Source organism: Zonotrichia leucophrys, chromosome 1 (genome assembly GCF_028769735.1).
Source record: "Zonotrichia leucophrys gambelii isolate GWCS_2022_RI chromosome 1, RI_Zleu_2.0, whole genome shotgun sequence".
Lineage (NCBI taxonomy): Eukaryota > Metazoa > Chordata > Aves > Passeriformes > Passerellidae > Zonotrichia > Zonotrichia leucophrys.
In genome coordinates, this window is record NC_088169.1 from 11,800,617 (window position 1) to 11,823,968 (window position 23,352).

General features: G+C 39.7%; 1 protein-coding gene across 4 annotated transcripts in view; it reads left to right on the forward strand.

The window, feature by feature from the left end:
* TAB3 (TGF-beta activated kinase 1 (MAP3K7) binding protein 3) overlaps positions 1–22,775 on the forward strand; it is a 44,126-nt gene extending 21,351 nt beyond the window's left edge. For 2 of the 4 annotated variants that reach the window (XM_064706942.1, XM_064706946.1), the window contains exons 2-7: positions 4,415–4,602; positions 7,542–8,991; positions 12,037–12,197; positions 14,321–14,414; positions 15,961–16,044; positions 18,204–22,775. In XM_064706942.1, coding sequence (XP_064563012.1) covers positions 4,501–4,602; positions 7,542–8,991; positions 12,037–12,197; positions 14,321–14,414; positions 15,961–16,044; positions 18,204–18,352 — 2,040 coding nt within the window. In that variant the 5' untranslated portion in view covers positions 4,415–4,500 and the 3' untranslated portion in view covers positions 18,353–22,775. The remainder of the gene's footprint in view (positions 1–4,414; positions 4,603–7,541; positions 8,992–12,036; positions 12,198–14,320; positions 14,415–15,960; positions 16,045–18,203) is intronic. The other 2 variants (XM_064706953.1, XM_064706960.1) reach the window with 2 other exon arrangements.
* The last annotated feature ends 577 nt before the right edge of the window (positions 22,776–23,352 follow it).

Here is a 23,352-nt window from a genome sequence, read left to right on the forward strand (position 1 = left end):
ACCTGGTATCTGGTGGTGGCATTGGGGCTCAGCTGACCGGCAGCTTTCTTGCACTGCCACAGCATGGTCTGTGCTAACTCTAGTATTGACAGCACTTGGTACAATCCCCATCCTCATTTACTGCTGTTTATACAAGAACAGCTTTTGCTTTTGCTACAAATCTGCTTCAGGTGAAGGTGTTTTGTCGTGGCTTTAACAGATCAATTGGCTGACGTGTGCTGAAGAGAGAGAGATGGTGTGGTGTTCTTGGTCCTGTGTCCTTTTCCCCATTACACCTTTCCATCTTCCTTTATGCAATGGTGTGATGTTCAGTGGGTGTGCATTGTGCAGAGAAAGCTTGTTAAACTAATAAAAAGTGTTTGGTTTGGTTTTTAAACTGTTTTAACAGGTTGAGTTAGTACAGTTGAGTTGACTGAGGGTGAGAAGAAAGGTGGAGAAAGCTGTTCAGTTTTATGTGAGTTGTGACTGTCAGGGAGGCTGTGAGGATGGTGAAGGGTCTGGGGGAGCAACTGAGGGCCCTTGGTCTGTTCAGCCTGGAGGAGACTGAGGGGAGACCTCAGTGCAGTCACAGCTTCTTGTGAGGGGAACAGGAGGGGCAGGCACTGAGCTCTGCTCTGTGGGGACACTGACAGGACCTGAGGGAATGGCCTGAAGCTGAGTCAGGGAGGTTTAGGTTGGGTATCAGGAAAAGGTTCTTCCCTAGAGGGTGGCTGGACACTGGGACAGGGAAGTGGTCACAGCACCAAGCCTGGCAGAGTTCAAGTGTTTGGACAATGCTGTCAGGCACAGTATGGTTCTTGGGGCTGTCCTGTGCAGGGCAGGGAGTTTGATATTCCTTGCGGGTAGCTTCTGACCCCAGTATATTTATGATTCTGTAAGCTGATATTTTACTTTTGAAAAAAAATGTTTTTTTTCTTCTTACACTTCAATGCCCAACTATTGTTATAAAATTCTTAATTAAATTTAAATTCTTCAGGCCTAAGAAACTGTCTTCCAAGTAGCCTCTTTTCTGGAAATTCACTCAGTAATTACATTATTGTTCCCTACATAGTGATTGTGTAAGTGCACATCAGTACATAAGTTATACATTTTCAGATAGTATTGATTGACATAATTAGTATTTACTGACATAATTTAGTTTTAATTGGATCTTATTCCTGGTGATTTAGGTGTCTTTATTTAAATTGATTTATTGCTTCAGAAATGATGGTATCAGAATAGATTCCCTTCTCTACATATTTGAGCACGTCTTGGGGAGGACCAGACTGTAGTAGTTCTGCTTTTTTATTTACTCTTTCAGAAAAGAGGCATCAGTTGACTGGTGGAACTGTTGGTTGTTTTCTTAACTCATCATATGCACAAATGGCTTAAGGAAAAGATTAAATGTACATATCATTTGGGCATGTAAAAGGTGTGAAAAGGCAAATTACTCTATTTCTTTAGGACTTGCGTCATGGTTTGCTTAATCCCTGATATTCACTGAGTGGCTCCTGAGATCAGCTCTGCTTATTAACACAGCAGGACCAATTCTGTGACAATATGCTGTGGTTTTGCCATTAGAACTGCTGTGTATTTAACACTGTTAATTTATTCCATCTTCATGAGATGCTTTTCATCTAGAGTTTGAGTATTCTCAACTCCTTCCTGAAAGCTACTGATGAAACATCTTGTTTTCATTTTGACTTTATGTTAGTTTTTGATGCATCGAACTTTCAGCAATTACGAGGCTGCTCATGTAAGGCACCTCAGTGTGTCCCTTAGCCTGTGAATGCTGTGGAAGAAAGTCTTTGAAGGATTGCTTTCCTAGCGTGTTGTGGCTCAGCAGGAGTTCTTGTCTAAGCGTCTCAGCTGTGCAGCCTTTGCTGTAAGCCCTTGGCTCTCTGAATAACTTGGTTCTCTGCCTGCCCAGTGCTGTGGAGCAACATGGGAAGTGGGTATTGTATTGCAGCCAGTTCGTGCCTGCTTAGAGTGGAAAATGTGCAGCCAGTTGTAGTCAGGTCAAGTAGAATAAGCTGAACAAAATGCTGGACAATAGGTAGGACAAAAAGCTGGGCTTGTACATAATGACAATTGTAAATTTTGTGGTATTGGCTAGGGGGAAAAAAATCAACAAATTTCCACAGTAACTTAGCAATGTAATCCAAGGACTTCAGAATTATTGTGTGTTTGGTCATGCTCCCCAGTAGTTATTTTGAGTCTCTTGTAGGCTTTTTAAGGCTATCTGTGTAAGTGTAAAGGCTGGAAGCTTCAACTCCTCAAAATAAAAATGGAACTTTGTTACCCATTGTGTTTCGAAGTTTGGTAAAATTCATAGTTGGCCAGTAACTGCCAACTACTTTGTGTTATACCTCTACTCACCACACATATTTGGGAAATGTTAGAAAACAAAAAGTTAACTTCTGTAATTTTAAAACTAGTAGAAAAACACTGATTGTGTTGATGATAATTCTTCAGTCCACATGTTGTGTTTACAGTCACCCATGTTACATTTAAACTTTTATTTTAAGAGAGAAATGATGCAAAGGATCTTGCCAGTGCAAATGAAATTTTTATAATTATTAACTTCTGTTTCAGATGCCATCATTCATTATTCCACAGAGGTTTTAACTGCAATTTATTCTGTTAGGGTACTCCTTCATGACTGCATTTCAGCCTTTGCCTCCTGGGATAAGGAGAGTTGTGTAAAAACACACAGAGCTTGATTGCTGTCAGGTTTTCTTTGAGTATTCTTGTGATGCTCTGCCTTTCAGAGTATAATGTTTGTTCATCATTTACCAAAAAAAATCAGGTTTATAAAAGATCCCCTATTGTGAGTGTAGACAGGAATTTTCTGCTGGAAGCTGCATTTCCTTTTAAAAAGCGCATTCCTGCAGTGAACAGAAATGAGTTGTGATGTACGTGTAAGTTTATTGCGATATTTCCTAAGTCACAGGAAGATAATCCACATATCTCACTGTTCTTTAGACTTGTCTCATTTATCTTGAAAAAGTGTGTGACGTGGCAGATGTGATAGTGGGTGCTGCAATAATGAGACGGGCCAGAGAGGGACCCTTTCTGTGAGCACAGGTGGAGTTCAGTGAATGCTGGTGGCAGCTGGGAGCTGTCCACATGCAGAGCCACACATCCTGGGCTGGATTTAGCTCCTGCTTTTTTACCCCTAAAACTTTAACCAAAGATTTTTATTTTTTTTTACCCTAAACCTGACACTTTTCTTTAAAGATACATACTCTGTTTTCTTGCGTATGAAAATAAAGAAACTTTCAGAGGAAGCTGTTGGAATTTTAGTGCCTAGAGGTATGTGTGCATTTGCTGGTCTATTGTGCTGCTGGAGGCTGCTGGAAGTTGAACTAACAAATGAAAAGCTGACTGAGTACCTGTGCCATGTGCCCCCCACAGTTGCACTGAGGTCAAGATAAGCATGATTTAAACTTGGGACTTTGAGTAGATAATATATTATTAAACACCAGCTCTGCTGATATCTGAGTTTCATTTTCTTTTTGAACACAGCAGTGCATTCTCTGCAGTTAAGAATTCCACTGAGCAGTAGTGTTGGAAAGGGTTTTGAAGCTTAGCAGTGATAGATGTGTAGCAGGGGCTGTGTCATGCAGCACCTCATGCAAAGTTTTTGTAGATCTTTGCTTAGACATCAGCTGCCTTTTTACTGCTGTGATCATGAACCACGAGCACAAAAAGCGTTTGTTGACTCAGACTGTATTTGCCTTCCAGTAGTCCTTGGGTATTGAAGTTCAGGTACAATATTTTTATTGTTGAATACAAGAATTTTGAAATAGAAGGATGTTTAGGGGATTTTGTTTCGTTTGGTTTTTGTCACTCGTTAGTATGAATGTAACAGGTACTTCACAAAAATCTTAGGTAGATGGTTCTCTAATCCTGCAAAAGGCTCTTTAAATTCTGTTTAATTCTTGTTCAGTTTCCCAAAAATTACTTCTGACTTCTTGGATTTGTAGTGATGTAAAGACAAAAGAGTTTGAACCCTGTTAATAGAGTAGCTACTTTGTTTTCCAGTCTATTATTTCTAGCATCTTGTAAATAAGACATGTGTAATTGGTAATAACTTCATTCTTTTCTGCTGTTCAGAATTTCACTGGGAGTAAATATATAACAGTTCTATTTTATGAAAGTCACACATGGTGCTACAGTGGGACTGAGTAAAGACCTGAACTAGCACATTCCAGTGCAAGTGCCATATAGACATACCTGTGGTATGTTAAGTGTTTTAATATTACTATTTGAGATTATTCATTTATTTTTTTATGATTATTCCCACCCCCTTGTGTTTAAGCCGTTATCTCTCTTGGTAGTTAAAAAGCATTACAGTGGTTTTTCTACACAAGCAGTTTGGGAAGGACAAAGAATTGTGATGGCTTAAAAGATGGTGTTTTCTTTCTTACAGAAAATGCCAGAAGCCTCAGAAGACCACAATCACTGGAAGGCCTGTTGACTTCCATTCCCTGGTGATCTGAACATCCTCCACCTGGCATGGCGCAGGGCAGCCAGCAGCTCGACGTGCAGGTACTCCACGACCTCCGGCAGCGCTTCCCTGAGATACCTGAGGGGGTGGTGTCTCAGTGCATGCTCCAGGTATGGTGAACACTCTGTGGGGTTTGTTTTGGCACAAGGTATGAGTTCAGTATGGAAACCCTTTTTAGTAGTACATGTGGAGCATAGGTTTTAATTCTCCTGGTTTTATTTTAAAAGGCTGGGAGAGTCCACTGCTTGCATTTCTGTCTTGTCTTTTAGGTACAAAAATTCTGTCATTCTTCACTTAGGTTTGTGGAGGTTATTTTGCACCAATGTTTTTTCTGATTGTCTCTGTGACCTGTGACTGTATGCATATGGATAACAAAGAAAGTGGCTAATAGGATGTTAATTGATGATGGCTACATACATAACATACATATTCTGGAGCAGGTTTTAGTAAACAGTCACTCATCCTTCCAGGATAAGGAGCTGGACTTAGCTAGCAATCTGACAGTTTTCCCCCTTCGTGGTATATTTTTCTCATGGCTCTCCAGAGGTTTAGTTGTACTTCTCTGTAGGTAAGGTAGTCATTTGTCTCTCTGCACTCCTTTTCCTTTCCATTTCATCCTTCCACCTTCATCTCAAATCAGAAATTGGAAGTGATAATAAGTTACCACATGTAATGTGTAGTGGTCATCTGGGAATACCTTCAGTTAATGGGAGAGTCAGGAATGGAACAGAAACATGCAAGATCTGGTTTGGCCTTGTGTGCCCATGGCTGGGTTGGAAAGCTGTACTTGCATCCTGCCTGTCCCTGGCAGATGAATAGGTTTACTCAGAACAGGGATTGTAATTTTTGCGTTTTGTCTTCTAAACCATACAAATAAAAATTAATTGCTTTCAGACAAATGTAAAGCAGGGGAAGTCCTTCAATTTAAAGCTTTACTTATCCTGACAGACACATCTTCTGCACTGTTAAGTACACAAACCTTTTGATGAACTGTGTTTGTCATAGACATTTTTAAACTGATAAAATTAAAGAACCCATAATGCTGCAGAAGCATATGGTGCTCTGTCTCTATTATATGGCATTCTGGATAGCTAGTTAACTTTGCACAACAAATACTTGTTATGTTTTAAAGTATAGATTTTGTTTCCAAACCCACTTAATATTTTAAAGGTGTGTGAGCTGATTTCCAATAACCATTTGCAATAAATGCTCTAGATTTGAATCAGTTTAGAGTTTTAGACCTGTCAAAAATTGAGGGTCCTTTGAAATGACAATACATACATACCCTGATAAAATCAGATCAGAGCCTGTCCTGTATATGTTCTCTTTATCTGCACCCTGACCAAGTGACCTAAGGAAACTGAAGGCTCTGTTCAAGAAGTTCTGTTTAGATGGCAAGTGGCTGGTAGTGGTTCACTTTTTTGGTTGTTATTACAAGGTCTGGTTCCCACATATCCTGGTCTTAAATTTTTAGTGCTGTGTCTAAATATTCCCAGTGATCAATGATGTCTAGAAGGAGAGCTCAGCATGAAGGGAGGTTGTCAGAGACAAGTGTCAGTAGAGTGAGAGCTGTTCCTATTTAAGTGCTGCACTCCTCTGTCATGTTTAGTAGTAACTCTTCATATGAGAAAATACAGAATCTGTGAGTTCATCTGATAGTGAATTCGTATGAAATTTTGGGCAAATCATCAGGTATTAAGACTGACTAGGTATAGTCCATGAGAAAAGAAATGTAATATGACTTCTCAGCCAGTGGCTATTGAAAATTGTATTACAAGGCAATATGTGTGTATATGTAATATATGCATACAAATTTATACAGTGATAGTGATTAAAATAGAAGTGCAGTCATTATTAATGTCCATTCCTTAGAATGGTAATTTTAGCACACTGAGGAAGGCAGGGGTGTATGTGCATATATAAATATGTACACACTTGCTGTGGGAGGAGGTGCTCTCTGTCACAGAAGGTACCAGTCTTGGGTCATGTTTAACAAAGTTAGGGTGCTAAAGGCCAAATTTATTTGAACTTAAAGTCAAATTTGTTTTCTTTAGCTACTATGTAAATTAAAATCTGAACCACAGCTGATGGAGGCTGTTACATGATAAAGTGGGGAGAAAAATAAATCCACCATCTGGAACACTTTCGAGTGATTTTACTCATTTGGAAAAGCTATCATTTATGTTGTTCTTTTTACAGACTACATTAAGCTAAAATTAGTGGAGAGGGCAAGAAGGGAAACGGAATTCCCCATTATATTTCTCATTTGATTCATAATTTATTGTCTGTATAGTTTCAACTGCCAGCACCACAGAACAAATGAAACATTTAAAAGGGTTATTTGGTTTCTCACTGATGTATGAATAAACCTTTTTTAGCCTTAAGCTTGAAGTTCTTAAAGGCAGTTTAAATTTGGTTGGAATTGTAATGTTCTTTATGGAATCCCTGGAACTTCTTCAAGCAATACTTTGACTTCATTGTTAAGGTATTAAATATTGTTCTGCCAATAAAAACTGGTTTAAAATGTTGGGTTTTTGAACTTCTGGGTGAAGAGAAATAGTCAGGTAAACAGTAAACTGAAAGTGAAAGCAGTAAACACTCAGATAAACATTGGAATGTTATCTGCATTTTTGTTTTGCTTTTTAAGAGTTTGCAATTTTGATCTAGTTTATTTTGATTTGTGTTGTTACTAGAAGTAGTTAATTGTACAAACTTGTTCCTTGAAGAGCATGCAGAGAGGTGTAACCATTGCTTTCCCAAAATTGGACTTGTTTTTTTTTTTTTGATGTGTCATAGTGTAACTAGTGTTACCGGAGCATTTTGCCAGCTGCAATGTGAGCTATGTATTACTCACATACCATGTCGCAAGTATCATCTTTATTTCACAATACCTGCTTAGGAAACGTTACCCCTAGCTGTGTCCAAGCTAGGCCTGGTTGTGGCCTCAGCTGAATGTTGAACACAGAGTGCTGACTCTTTCTGTGCTCAGTGTCAGTAATAGGTGCCTGTGACAGTAGTGACAGTAATAGGTGTCTGTTCTTGCTCCTAGAACAACAACAACCTCGATGCCTGTTGTCGAGCCCTCGCACAGGAGAGCAGCAAGTATTTGTACATGGAGTACCACAGCCCTGATGACACCAGAATGAACAGAAATAGCCTTTTGCACATTAATCTGGGTATTCATCCTCATACCAGCTACCACGCGGGGGATGGAGCTCAGCTGAATGGTGGCCGTACACTGGTACACAGCTCCAGCGATGGACACATTGACCCGCAGCGCACGGCAGGTAAACAGCTCATTTGCTTAGTCCAGGAACCACATTCTGCTCCCGCCGTCGTGGCAGCTTCTCCTAGTTACAATCCATTTTTTGTGAATGACCAGAATAGAAATGCAGCTACTCCTCCTCCACAGCCACCTCCACAGCCATCTTCCATACAACCAGGAATGAACACGTCTGCTATGCAAGGCCCTCCCACGTATATGCACATACCTCGGTACAGTACAAATCCCATTACTGTTACAGTATCACAAAACCTCCCCTCTGGACAGAGTGTACCCAGAGCTCTACAAATTCTTCCACAGATTCCAAGCAATCTTTATGGGACTCCTGGCTCTATTTATATTAGACAAACATCTCAAAGTTCTTCAGGACGACAGACTCCTCAGAATACACAGTGGCATTCGTCGCCACAGGGCCCAGTTCCACATTATACTCCTCGTCCTCTACCTGTATATCCACATCAACAGAACTACCAACCTTCTCAGTATTCTCCAAAACAGCCCCAGATCCCTCAGTCGGCTTTTCGATCTCCGCCCGCATCCCAGTGTCCGTCTCCCTTCGGCTCTCCTCAACACCAAGTTCAACCTCCTCAGTTGAGTCACCAGAGTTCACATGTTTTCATGCCTCCTAGTCCTTCCACTGTCCCACCCCATCCATATCAGCAAGCATCCCAGACTTTTCAAAAGCAAGGTGGTCACTCTGTATCGTACCTTCCTCCTTTTGCTGGACCTAGTTTATCCAAAGGTTCCATGAATAAAATAGAAATTACAGTTGAGCCACCGCAAAGGCCCGGGACTGCAATGAACAGAAGCCCTTCACCTATAAGTAATCAACCATCTCAACGAAACCAGCACCCGCTGTATGCAGCCACTACTCCTCCTTCAAGCTCTCCATCCAGAGGTATGTCAGGACAACCCAAACCTCCATTTAGTGTTAATCCAGTATATATTACCTACACTCAACCAGCTGGGCCTGCAGGTGCACCAACACAGTCTCCTCGGGTAATGGTGTCTCAGCCAAACCCAACCATTTTTAAAATCACAGTAGGTCGAGCACCGACTGAGAATCTTTTAAATTTAGTGGACCAAGAAGAGCGTTCTGCAGCACCAGAACCTATTCAGCCTATTTCTGTAGTCCCAGGATCTGGAGGAGAAAAAGGAAGCCATAAGTATCAGAGAAGTTCTAGTTCTGGATCAGACGACTATGCTTACACTCAAGGTAAATGTTTCACTCTGCAAATTGTGGTTGTTGTAAAATGCATTTTCAGTTTGATTGTACTGCTTAATGAGAATTTTTGAACCTGTACAGAAAAAATAGAAACTGTGTCAAAAATCAAACAGCTTTTTTCTGATTTTTTTAAAATACTGCCAAATTTCACTCTAATACATAAAGAATTTCTAAGGGTCCTAACGTTGCTGTTCTTTCATGTAAGGGGACTTTCTTAAAACACTGCAGTTAACAATCATAAGTAGTTTGTTCACGTACTGTGTGTCAGTTTTGTCAATTTTGTCAATTCTGCATTGAAGAACTGGGTCATAAATTTACATGTGGATTTTTATAATGTTTTGTATTTGTTCCATATTCAAGTATTTTAGAACACCTGGCTTCTGCATTTGGTTTAGATTGAAGAATATTAAGTCAAAGAGAAGAGAGAGAGATAAAATGCAGCTAAAAACCTTTGTGAATACAAATATGTTTTTAAAGGTAATAAAATAATTATTTTGAAGAACTTAAATCAAAAGTTCACTTTGCCCACTTAGAGTTTTCAAAGAGGAAGAAGAGATTGGCAGATAAATTTTAGGATGTATGTTCTGCACAGGGATAAAACATAGTTTTGATATATAAATGAAGAATTTGGTAATTCAGTAAAGAAAAAAAATATGAAGTTAACCCTAGGCTGAAAACTACTTTTCTTGGAGTCATCTTCTGTGTAGATTTGAAACATTTAAAATTGAGCAAGTGAATCAATCTGCAAGCATTCAAACCAGTGATTTGGATAATGACAGAATGATAACCTGCAACAGGTATTTTCTGGATTTGTGTTTGGAAAGAACAGTCTATTCCTCTGTTGTTCCTTCTAGCCTTTGCTTTACTTCAGAGAGCTGAAGTGAGAGCTTACAGTTCTTCTCTGTAGTTTTGGATTTCTTTCTTCAGCTACTGCCTTTTGAGCTCTTCTAGCTCATCAACAAAGCTGTTTTGTACCTCATAGACCCAATTAGAAATTCTGTAGACTCAATTCTTCAGTAAAAATGAATGCCAGTAGGTCTGTAACTGAGGTCTTGTGCTTTGGTGATGTTGCTATTACAGCTTCAGTAGAGGTTGTCATTTATGTGAGAAAAATGCAAGTAGCTTCACATAGCTGTGAAAAACATGCTCTGAAATGTAAGACCTGGTTTTGCCTTTGGGCCTTCCATTAAATTTGTGTCTCTGAAAAGCAAACCAAATAAAACCAATTAGTGTATGCTTTTTGGGGTGTTTGCATTTGTGGCAGTACCAACCAGAGGTTTTTTTTATTGCTGCACTCTGAACTCTTGATAGAAATAAATTATAGGGGAATAAACTTTTTATCTTTACTACCACAAAGGAGTCCTAGAAAAGAGTATGTTTAACAGCTTAATTTAGGGAACAAGTTTGTTTAATTTTTGCTGGAATGTGAGCCATTGTTAAAAGTGTAACCAGAAATTCATTCTAGTTTCTGTACTTTGCTTCTTTGTAATATGAGTCATGTTTGATGAGTTGTACTAGAGTACAATGTGAAGCTCTGAAATGTAGTCACACCACGTTAAATTGAAGGAATCACACAGAGAGAGGGTTTGGTAACAGTAGTGGAAAATCATTCAGTCTGATATCTGTACTTTTTCCTTAATTCTGCTTGCATGACTTATGCTTGCTACTTGAAAAAGTAGAGAACAGTTCTGTTAAATAATTCTGGTGCCTGTAGTGTAAAAACACCTGGTGTTATTCTTGGCTAGGCTCTTTGGTGTTCATTCGTTGGCCATGAATTGGTGAATCCATTCAAAATCCAAATTACAGTGCTACATTTTTGTGTGGAATGCTGATACATGCTTCTAACAGGTTGGGGTGTTCTTCTTTTGCAGTAAGTTGTCATGGTGTTACTTACTTTTCTAATACTTTTTAGCTCATATGTTAATATTCTTGGATAGTATGTGCTTTTCCTTTGCCTTTGTTGGATGGGATGAAGAAAAGGGCAAGTTGTGGCTGTGACTTTTAATGAAGTATCATTTTGCAGGTTCTACAGCTTCCTTGCTTTGAGCATTGTTTCATGAGCAGCATGTTTGTCTGAATACACACATCAAATGTCTTATTTTATTCTGTCCTAGCAGACTTCAATCAGGTAAAACCAGCCTGATCAGAAAGGATTAAGCACCACACTGACTTGGCCAGCTTTGCACCATGATGAAATACTGAGAAATGCTCTCTTCATTATGAAGCTGAATATTGTCTTCTAGCTAGTCAAAATTCTTTTCTTTGATTCTCTGGGAGCCCAACAGCAGTTTGTGACTGAGAGTCATAAATGTCAGTACCATGATGAAAATGAGGGAGTGACTCAACAGCAGAGAGAAGTTGGGGAAATCGATCTGTTATAAAATTAAGGTGTGAAGCTCTTGAGCTGACTCAACTTTGTATTTTCTGGATTCTGTAGTTTTTGTTGAAGCTCTATAGTTTTCCCTCTGAACCCTTAGGAACTTACAGTGTTGAGAATTACAATATTTCCTGAAAAGCTAAAACTACTTTGAAGTTATACCATAGTTTATAATAGTAATGAAAAAAACAAATTTGGGACTGACATTTGGCTAACGTCTCAGGTCTGGTGTGTCAGCTGCTGTTGAGCTGCAGGTATGAAGTGTGTGTTACCTCCTGATCTTACCTCTGGTATATTTTTTTTTTGTCAGTAGAGTATTAGTATAACTAGGTTGCTGTTTCATCCTGAGAAGCTGTCTCCTTGTACAGGTGCCTTTGTATTTTTGAGACGAGAATGACCAAATGCAAAAAAAGAAGTTTTGACCAAAATGGTAATAACAACTTTAAGTTACTGTACAAAATGTGGTTTTATTCTGGAAGAACTTGGTTCTAAATTGTAGTTCATTTGGCATGAAAGCATCTTCACACTGATATTTGGCTGCATGTCTGTGATCACCTTTTTTTTTCCAGAAGGGTCACTCATGAGTCTTATGCATAAGTTAAGAACTCAGTGTTCAGGTTTTGATGTGCTAGTAACTATTTCTTTGTGTAAAACATTAGCCTTGCTGTTACATCAACGGGCAAGGATGGAGAGGTTAGCAAAGGAGCTGAAGCTTGAGAAAGAAGAGCTTGAACGCCTGAAGACTGAAGTCAATGGCATGGAGCATGATCTGATGCAGAGGCGGCTTCGGAGAGTCAGCTGTACAACTGCAATTCCCACAGTAAGCAAGTTGTTAGTATTTTAATTCAACATACACGTTTGTTTTTGTGTGTTTTGATGACGCTAAGGTACTGTTCAAAAATACTCCTGAGTATAAAATCTTCAGTCTTTGGGGACACTTTAAGTACTTGACTCGTCATAAGCTAATTCTTGTAGTTGATGAAATGGATATGTGTGCAGTTCTCTTCGTATTCCCAGCAAAACTCAAAAGGTTGTATGCATGTACTTTTGTGGACCACAGAACTGCATATACTTGGTTCCTTACCAACCAATAAAAGTATGTCCAAGTCTGTTCAATAAGCCTTAGCCATATAGAGCTTGGTGTCCATGCAGGAAGTTTTACCTTTTGTTTTTAAAAAGCTATTTTATTGTTTGAGTTGTTGCTTCTCATAGACAGTATTTCTCTTTTGGTATGTGCAGGATGTGCCAAATAACTTTTCAGTGTCAATGTTGCCTGAAATAGTTGGAACTCTCCTTTTAACCTTGTTGATTCTTCTTATCTGTGTGACTTCCACCTGCAAGTGACTCTAGCCCAAACATGTGTGTGGCTCTGATAAGGAATTCATCTGGCTGAAAAATAGCTTCCACTGTGTGTAGTTGTTAAGCAAATCAGCTGAGACTTACTGGCTGTATTGACACAAACAATACACACAGGTGTGGGCTGGAAGACACAGAAGGGCTGTTGGCTGCTTTGCTGTGGCTGTTCTTCGTCTCACCTGTTTCAGGGCAGCATTTGGCACAGATGAACCTGGGAGAAGTTCAGAGGCACTGAGTGTGCCAGGATGAGGTTAGGAAAGCCAGAGACCAACTGGAGGTGAATCTGGCATAGAATTTCAAAGACCAAAAGAAAGGCTTCTGTTACTGCCAGGTGACAGCAGGAAGACCAGTGAAAATGTGGCCTCAGCAAGTTGGGGGGCATGGTTATGTAGGACATGGAAAAGGCATGAGATACTGAATGAACTACTTGGTTCAGTCTTTACAGTTCATCAGGAATCCCAGGTCCCAGAGACTCTGGGAAAAGTGTGAAGCAAAGAAGGTACACCCTTAATGGAAGAGAATCAGGTCAGGGAATGCTTAGGCAGAGCGGTCATACACGAGGTCATAATCCTGGATGAGATACCTGTGAGTGCTGAGGGAGCTGGCAGCTGTCATTGCAAGGCCACTCCAGGTAATCTTTGGTTCATTAATGGTTTTTGGGAAAGTTCCCAAAGGCTGGAGGAGAGCAAATATCACTGATGTCTGCAAGAAGGGGAGCACCCAGGGATCCACAGGTTGGTCAGCCTCACTTTGATCCTTGGGAAAGTGATTGAGCAGCCAATGCTGCTGACCCTTTCCAGGCACATGAAGGACAAGAAGTGGTCAGCAGCAGTCACATAGATTCACCAAGGGGAAGCCAAGCTTGGCCAATCTGGTAAACTTCTAGGATGCAAAGTCCTAGATGATCTCCAGAGGTTCCTTGCAACCTTGAATTTTCTGTGATTATGTGACTGTGATGCCAGAATGTATCCTAGGATAAAATGTGTTAGTGATTGATGCTGCTAGTATTAAAAAAGCTTTCCATTCCAGTAACTTAGGGTTTCTTAATGGTATGCAAATATATGCACTTAAATAACTGATTATGCTGTTAAAAATAATTGCAGTCCTTCATCATTGAATGATTTAAATATACTGAGCTAAAAGGTTGGGCTTCTTGGATCTCCTTGGGTTGATGCAAATGAATAAACTTTTGACCTCATTCGGTTATAAGCAAGCAATAGTTAATGTGGGCTGCAGTTTGTATTCTGGTTTTGATTATCTTGATGCAGACTTGGGTAGCAAGTCATCCATTTATACAGAATTTAGTAACGTGTGTGGTTTTATAAACTTGAGCTCAGCTATGTCACCTTACTGATGAATAGTAATATTAAGTAACTTGTCAGTTTTCCTCCTCACATACCAATAGAAGAATGTTTTTTAAGGGCAAGTGAGTTAGGAATAGTAGGCCAGACACTTGGGACTTCTTTCAGTGCCTTATCTATACTCAGTTTTTAGTAAAGCTGTTAACAAAGACATAGCAATGTTATTTCTATTTCAAATAAGATGCTGACTTTCCCACAATTACTATTTTGGGATGTTTCTTTCTAGCCTGAGGAAATGACCAGACTGAGGAGCCTCAACAGACAACTCCAGATAAATGTTGACTGTACACTGAAAGAAGTTGATCTCCTTCAATCTAGAGGTATTGAATTGATACTTTTAAAGAAACATCGTTTGGATGTGGTCACAAATGTGAGTCTGCTGGAGGTTAGGAAGGCTCTGCAGGGCCTCTGGACAGGTTGGACCAATGGGGTGAGGTCAATTTTATGAGGTTCAAAAAGCATCACAACAACTCCAGGCAGAGCTACAGGAAAGGTGTTTGGAAAGGCCTGGAGGAAAAGGAGCTGGGGATGTTGGTCAGCAGCAGCTGAACATGATCCAGGTGTGCCCAGGGGGCCAGGGAAGCCAAAGGCACCTGGCCTGGATCAGCAATAGTGTGGCAGCAGGACCAGGGCAGGGATTGTCCCCCTGTGCTCGGCACTGGTGAGGCCACACCTCAAATCCTGTGTCCAGTTTTGGGCCTCTCACTGCAGGAAAGGCATTGAGGGGCTGGAGTGAGAGCAGAGCAGGGCAGCAGAGCTGGGGAAGGGTCTGGAGAGTCATAGGAGAAATGGCTGAGGCATCTGTGAGTGCTTAGCCTGGAGAAAAGGAGGCTCAGGGGGACATCATTGCTCTTTACAATAATGTGAAAGGAGGCTGTGGTAAGGAGCAGTCTCTTCTCCCAGGTAACAAGTGACAGATGAGAGGAAACAGCCTCAAGTTGCACCAGAGCAGGTTTAGATTGGATTTTAGGGAAAATGTCTCCAGGGCAAGAGTTGCCAAGCATTGGAACAGGCTGCCTAGGGAAGTGGTGGAGTTGCCATTCCTGGAGGTATTTAAAAAACCTACAGATGCAGCTCCTGGAGACATGGGTTAGTGATGGATTGGCAGTGCTGGGGTAGCAGTTGGACTCAATGATCTTTGAGGTCTTCTCCAACCAAAATGATCCTATGGTTCTAATATGCCATGTGCTTAAATGTGAATATATGGAGTTTTTAGAGTTCAATTTATATTAGCAGTGACACCTCTAAAAGAAGGTGGGTGTTTTTTCAGTAGCAACCTAATAAACTTGGCTTGCTAATACTTCTTTTGGCCAAGTTAAATTCCATTAGCAACAAAGTGGTGACATAAAATGACTTTGCCAAGAGCATATTAAAAAAAAAAATTACTCCTTTATGAAGATCCTTCACTTAGAATTTTAACTTCTTGCTGACAAAGGCTGTGGCCAAATAATACAGAACTGAACAATGAGTTGCAACAAACAGGCTGACAAACAGAAATTTACTAGGGTTTTTAAAAGTCTTTTTTTAACAGAAACTTGTCTTAAATAGAATCAGGATTAGGAATAGATTAGGATATGCACAGTCCTTTTTTATCAAGGAAGTATCCTGTAGGAAGATGTACATTTCACATGTTTTCATGGCAATGCAAAATGTTGAGCTGGAGTTGATTTTTCAGTATGGGATTGCCCTGCTAAAAATTACTGTGATTGACAGAAAACTAAAATTATATGACAAAACTTGTGCAAAAGCTAAGATATAATGTCATAATAAGATGATGTATAAAATAAGAAGCCTTTGGATGTTTATGTCACTTGCATAGGCATTTAAATAACCTTCACCTTACACTTTCTTTTTCTTTTCTGACAGGAAACTTTGATCCAAAGGCCACATGTAACTTCTATGATAACATAGAGCCTGGTCCTGTTGTGCCACCAAAGCCATATAAAAAAGGTAGGTCAACAAACAGGCATTATCACCAAATCTGCATTGAGTGAGGTTTTTTTTCTTTTTAAACAATCCCTGTGGTGGCAGGAAGCAGCTCTAGTAATTTCACTTTTCTGTCTATAATTCAAACCAGAACATTTTTCTATAAGTGCAGTAATCCTGGTTACAACTTGTTTTCCTCAGGCAGACTGTTGTGAATGAATGTTCTGTTAATACCACCTTGATTATAAACAGTTATTCCCTACTAGAAAAAAGAGCTGAAATAGCTAGTGTGGTATCCTATGCTCTGATACAGAAAAAACAACAATCTTTTCCCTGAAAATGTTATGTGTGATAAGATTTATAACATTGTGTCTGCTCTTGCTGTACCTAGCATGCACTGCACTTGTTAGTGGAAAGGAAGCAGCTCTTCTGAATCAGTAATCCCGTGGTCTCCCTGACACTCCAGAGTTAGTAAATGAGTTCTGGTTGCTGATAACACTCCACAAAGGTTTCTGTAGGTGAATTTTGAATTCATATTAGGAAGTTTTCCCCCTTTTTTGAAGCAAGTGTTTTACCTCTCAATGTAATAAAATTATTGCTGTGTGGAAATTTAGAAGAAAGAGAAGGCCTAGAACTGTTTTTTGTGGCTCAAAGAAAAGGTAATACTGGGAGGAGTTCCCTGCATTAGGTGGTTGTGTCCAGAAAAGCAGTAGCGCCAGGTGAGCCATGGTGTGCCTGGCTGGAGTCACCTTAAATTGCGGTGATCATGCTGTTGATTAAGGAGTTGTTAAGTTTGTGGTGCTTGAAAACATTCTCTTAATTACACTACAATATTTAATGTATTATTTCAAAGCAAAACAATGTGCAAAACTCACATGAAATGAGTTATTTTATTTGGCAGTTAGGAGGATAGTGCCTGCTAAGGATTTGTACAGCAAGCTTCCAGGTTTTGTCTGCCAGCTTATCAGAGTTCAGTTGTAGGGCTGCTGTACTGTATTCAGAGCTTGGATTGTTACATGGAGGCATCAAATATTTTTTGTTGTTAAATAATAAATATTGTTTAATATTGAGCTGTTGGAAGCGTGGGCAGCCAGACGGGTGTGGGCAGACAAGGGTGTGCTCTGTGCTGCCATCTGGCCAGGCAGTGGAACGCAGTGAGTGCCCACACTGAGGAATTTGTTGAGGTCAAGCACTGCTGATGTGGCTGTGACTGTGCAGCTTCTGGCCAGGAGACTGCATCTAAGCAAAGAGATTACTTTTATTTCCTTTGTTAGCCTCTGAAGACTTCAGTACTGTTTGCACTAAGGTTGTAATCAGGATCTGCTGCATTTCTTAGCAGGTAGGGCAGCAACTGGAAATTACTTTGTGTGCAGTTACAAATTGCAGACCTTTGTTAGACATGAGTTCAGTGATGTTTAGCAGCTGGGTATCCCAGCCATACCTTCTAGGTATGTGTCAATGTTAATAAGTATTAACATTTTCTAAGGTGTTTCCACATCCTGGGAGTATTCCTTACTTATAGTAGATAACCTGAGGTGGTGTCAGGAGACATGGAAAACTGAGTGTTTCTGTGGGTTAAGGCCTATTGTGTGTTTTGCATATGTACTGATTTTATGAGTGAAAACAGACTTAAATGCTGATTCATGTACATATATCCCTGCTTCAAAGGCATGAGGAAGAAATTGTCTTGTTTTGAAATAGGGCTGTCATTTTATTTTTAGATTGTATTCTTTTTCAGCCTGAGTTAATGCTAGAAATAATATGTGTTTTGTCAGACTGCTTGAAGCAACTAAGTTAGAAGTAGTTTTCCCTTTCAGGTGAAGCAGGGTTATTGTAATAAAATATTTGGAAATAGGCTGCTGTGTGTAAACCTTAACAGGATAGTGCTGCAGTGCCAGTAACAAACTTGTATGCTTTAAGCTGTTAAACCTTTAGCAGCATCAGTGACCTAACAGGGATGAGTTCTCTTGTTGGTTATAAGGTGTTACAGTTAAGTGGCTCTTTGCAGAAGTGAAATACTTCAAATATTCAGATTTCACAAACTGAATGAGAAGGGCTTTAGGAAGAGGTTTCCATGTTCATTTTAAGATCAACTGTTTAATTAGGTGACCTTTCAGTAGTGTTATCTTATCTGTTAATCTTTCTCTGCTGAAATAAAATGTTTTCTTTTGGCTTTTCTCTAGATCATCAAAACAGCTCCAAACAGACTCCACGGACTCAGCCAAGAGATGAAGACTTTGAAGGAGCCCCATGGAATTGTGGTAGCTGCACCTTTCTAAATCACCCAGCACTAAATCGCTGTGAACAGTGTGAAATGCCACGATACACCTGAAATTCAGGACAGGGCTGCACTGGGTTGAACACAGGCTCTCAAGCCAACAGCTGTAAGAGAAGGAAACATGGGGAACCTTTCAGTCCACCTGCCCGGCCTTTGCCAGTCAACAATCTTCATACTGCAAGGGGTGGGGGTAATGTGCTAGGATGTTTCTGCTTCTGCTGCACTAGAAAATAAATAAATTAAGAGTTAAATTCCTTCCCATTGTAGTGAGCAAAGCAGAAAACGAAACCTGAAAATGTAAAAGGATTAATTTTGAGAAGAATGTATGCAGGAAAGCAAATAACTACTGGTGTTTATCCCTGTGGTTATAGTTACTGCTTAGTGGCTCTAAAAACAACCAACCCAAAACTACTGGTTTTTTAAAGAAAATTATAGGACTCGTAGTAATGGTGTGAAGTGTTACACTTAACCAGAAAAACTGAAGAGCCAGAGCTGACTTAACCTGGCCACAGCTAGCTGGAAAATAAAGGCTCCCTGTGCTTCTAGATTGTAAGCTACTGAAAAAGAAGACAGGTAAATGCAATGATAAATTTTGCGATGTATAAAAAAAAACAAGGAGAAGGGTATTTGTAATTGCTGCTTTTTTTCAGGGTAACTTATGTCTACAAAAAAATTGCTGTTTGAAATAGTGACCTGAGGTAACTCAGTGAGGAACAGTGTGAGTGTTTCAGAGAGTGTAATCAGAGGTAATTTTTTACAATCCCGTTTGCTTGTACAGTGCCCACCTGGCTGTGTCAACACTGGTAATAAACCGAGAATGAATTCTACCACGTTGCAGATGAAAATCCTGCTGCATGCTTTCATTGGGCCTTCGTGTTTCCAAGCTCAAAGGATGCTTTTCTACACAACCTTCTGAGCCTGTGCTGTGCAGCAGCACAGTGAGATATGCCATGCACAGGCTACTCCAAATTCCATTTGGAAGACTTGGGCTCAGCCATGGTTGTGTTTGAGAAGAGTTTGTACCCAGTTCCTTAGGCCTTTTCAGCTTCCAATTTGTGAAGAATTCATGGTGTTTACAGCACAGAAGGTACTTTGTGCCCCAGATCAAAGTTAGCTGAAAAATGATTAATCAGCTCTTCAGTAAAGGTTTATTTGCACATTATTAATAAACCAGCCTGTACAAAATAGCAGATGCCAGATCCTGAAGAATTACACACTGCATTCTTTCTATTTTGGTCAGGAAATATTTGTCATAGGTTAAAGAACACAAGACTTGCAATTGAAAATCCTACTGGTACTTATCTGCCTATGATACACTGTATTCTAAAGGTGATGTTCAATCTGTCTGGATGCTTCAGGCTGCTGGAATAAGCACTCGATACTTTGAGAGCGACCTTGGGTTTGGGCAGCTGAATGATTCTGTGGCACAACTGTGTGCCTGAGTAGGGTGTTCTGTGTACTGGTCAGGGGCTGGTACAGTGCATTTGAGTTTTTATGGTATAACTTCATCACAATTCAGAGATGCAGCCAAGCACTTCAGCTGAATTATGGTAATTGACTCGGTAAAGCAAAATTTGCTATTAAATTTACCATGAGAGTTTGAAACTACTTCATTTTAAGCTCTTCTTAGCTCATGGCAGCCACATCCATATTGTCAATTACCACAGTTCACTCGATGTGTGATAACATGCTAAGCTGTGGTAGAACAATCATATGTCTGAATCCTTATTTAAAATAAAGCAGCATTTGCAAGGGGTGGGTGGAGAAAAACTCATCTTGACTGCATTGCTCAATCTGGTGTCTTCTTTCCCCACAGTTTATAAAGACAACAGTAAGAACCAAACTGTTGATCTTAGATGAGGAACCAATATTTTATCTGGCATTTTTCAATATGTTCTTGCACTAAATCTTCAGGGTAAATTAAAATAAGCTAAGAGATCTCCAGCAATCAGTGTGCACCACTAATGAGCAAAACTAAGTCAAAGGCATCAGAGATAGTTTTCCTTCCTTCCCTGTGATTTACACTGCTGTGAGGGGAGCTCATCACATGTGGAAGGGGATAAGAAAGTTACTGCCAGTTACTGTCAGCTGAAATTAAAAGCCAGGTATTAATTTTGTGCATGTCAGTGGACAGTTTCACAAAACTGAGAACTAGAAAACAGATGAGCAGAAGCATTGCTGTTATCAGCTGCATAACAAATGACTCCAAACAATACCAGTAACTTCATGGCTTTTCTATCCTGATGCCTTTGCCATTGTATTATTTCAATTTTCTGTTCCTTTGTACTTCTGGTGAAGTTCTAGAAGCATTTGTTTTTGCTGGAATTACAAAAAAGATAGCAACTGAAGTGACAGTCAGCAAATGAGAGTAGGGGTGTCATGCAAAAACACAGTTGTGCCATTTTCAGACAGAATAGATGCTACTTTCAAAGGAGGAGGTGCAAATATGCATTCAGTCCAAAAATGCCCTGAACTGCAATAACCTCACATGGAGACTTGCAAATCTTAGTCCCAGCTTCACCAGAGGAAGAGAAGGAGGGCTGCCACCACAGCAAGACACTCATTGGAAGAGCAAGTGAGTGCCATTAAATTGAAAAATGAATCCTTTGTACCAATGACTTTACTTGGTTTTTTCAATTGCTCTCATTTGTTGCTTGTACAAACAAAGAAAACCACCACACCCTTCTGTTGTATTCTTTTACTTGTAAATCCCATACTCAAACTTTAATAGTAAAGACTTGACATGGTGCTTGAATATTTCTAGTTTGTTAGAATGTAATTGTATTTTGAATATTGGAAGATCCATTTTCCTTCTGAAAGCAGGCGATGCCATTCAAACCCCAACTGAATTGTAGATTATACCAAAAAGATTGGTTTATGGAATATTTATTGAATGCACATAAAACCCTAATGTCAGCTGGCAACAAAATGCACTGTATTGTATAAAACTTGTGTGTGTGTGAGTGAGAGAGAGAATGTTGGGATGCTGATGCTGTTGATTTAATGCACTACTTGTATTTTCTTTTTTCCTTAATGACTGAGCTTTCCCTCAACAATGCTACTAGATTGGTAGAGTTTGTAACTGACTTGGACATTCAGTTATTCAAAATGATCTCATTGTTCATTGAAATTTTATAAAGCTTATTTTATATTTACTGTGCTATTAAGATGAATTCCCTTTAATTATAGGATACTACTGTAGCTCTTGAAAAGTTTATTTAGAGTGGGGCTTGTGGAAAATTATTCAGAACATAGTAAACCAAAAGAAATCCTGAACTTTGGATCTACTTTTAATTTGGTGTAATTATTAGTCTTGTTTGGGTGAAGAGGAAGGGGGTGGGAAAGGAAAAGGAAAGGAATACTTTGTAAAATGTAGTCTTAGATCAGATTGAATTGTGTATCTGTGTGTCTGTTGTATGTGTGTGTTTCCCTTGAAAAATGGGAGGTGTGGTGAAAAGGTGTAATAATTCTTAAAAGAGCTGGTCTCAGTACTTTCTGATTATGATATGCTACTGAATCACGTTTGTTTTTATTTTTAAACCCAGCTTTTCTCTCAATTACTTTTATCTCTCCCAGCTATACATCTCTCACTTCAATTTCTAAATACTTTTCAATTTCTAAATACTTCTGCATTTAATATTGATTGTAAAATCCCTTGAAACTGAAATAGAAATACTTGAGTTGAAATGGGGACAAAATAAAAACAATAAAGAATGTTTTAAAAAAGAATGTGAGAATATTAAATATGTTAAAAACAAGCTTGTCATCAGGATGATAGTTCTTTTAAAATGCAGTGGTGTACCCTAGAATGTGAACATGACTGTCCTGATGAGAAGTGGATGGTTGGACATAAAGAATTCAACAGCCAGTTTGGTACCACAGAATTGATGTGCTCTGTACTGCAGCGACTCCAAATCCCACACGGAAGGAAGACATGCACAGATATCACATTTCACAGTCAGTACTGTCTCTGTGTGCAGCTGCATTTGTTTTTGTTTCAAAAAGTCAATCTTATATGAACCCAGACATGACTGAGTTTTGCCACATTTCTTCAGTTGGGGCTTTCATTGCTGTATATGTCCATAAATGCAAATATTTTTCTTGGAATAATCAGAAATCAGTGGAGTTAATGCAATATTATAATCCTGGATTTCCAGTATCTTTGAAACCAATTTTAAAAAAACTGTGTTCTTGAAACTTATTTATTTATGGTGGCACCAGTGTATCTAATCCATACTTCCTGCTGTGTGAAACCCTGTTAAATTTTTTCATTAAAAAAGGAAGACACGATCTTGTTTAATCCTGTATATATGGTGTCTACATTCTAGATTTGTGTATGCTGTGAATGAACTTATTACTAAGAGATGAAATTGTATAAAAGCATTCAGAGGCTATGCATGCATGGTACCTCCAGAAAGTGCATACTCCAAGTTGCAGATTCCTGCAAAAATAAATTAATAAAACTAAGCAAACATCACATCCTGCATTTGTTCTCGTATGTAGTAGGAAACATTTTTAAAGTACAGCCTTTTTTGGCCTTCATAGCCTGATTGTTTCTGGTCTCTCACTTGGACCTGTAGCTGTACCAAGTTTGTTTCAGGGCTTTTGGGGTTTTGTTTTGGTGATCATAAGGTATTTGCTGAATATTTAACTGGGGTCTAAATCTTGTTCTCATGAATGTGCATGAGCAGGAATCCCATTTAGATGATGGATATTGTGTGCAGCTTCTGCTGTGGAAGCAGGACTTAGCATGTTCAGGGTGTGAGGTGGCCTCAGCACTTCTCCCTTGGACAGGAGGTTGTTCCCAGAGCAGCTTTGCTGCTGCAGCCCCTCAGGGCTGGGGCCTGGGTGGTGCCTGCAGTACCTGCAGCACACGAGTCCCTCTGCTGCTTTAACCCTTGGAAAGGCACTGCTCTGGGAGAGGGGGGAGAGGTGGAAGTGCACAAATGTGAGTGCAGGCACTTCCTAGGGCTGTGTTCTCCATGGTATCAGCAGCTCTGGAGCTGTGCCCTGCTGGGTTCTGCTCACACACACTGAAGGTCCTTCAGCACCTT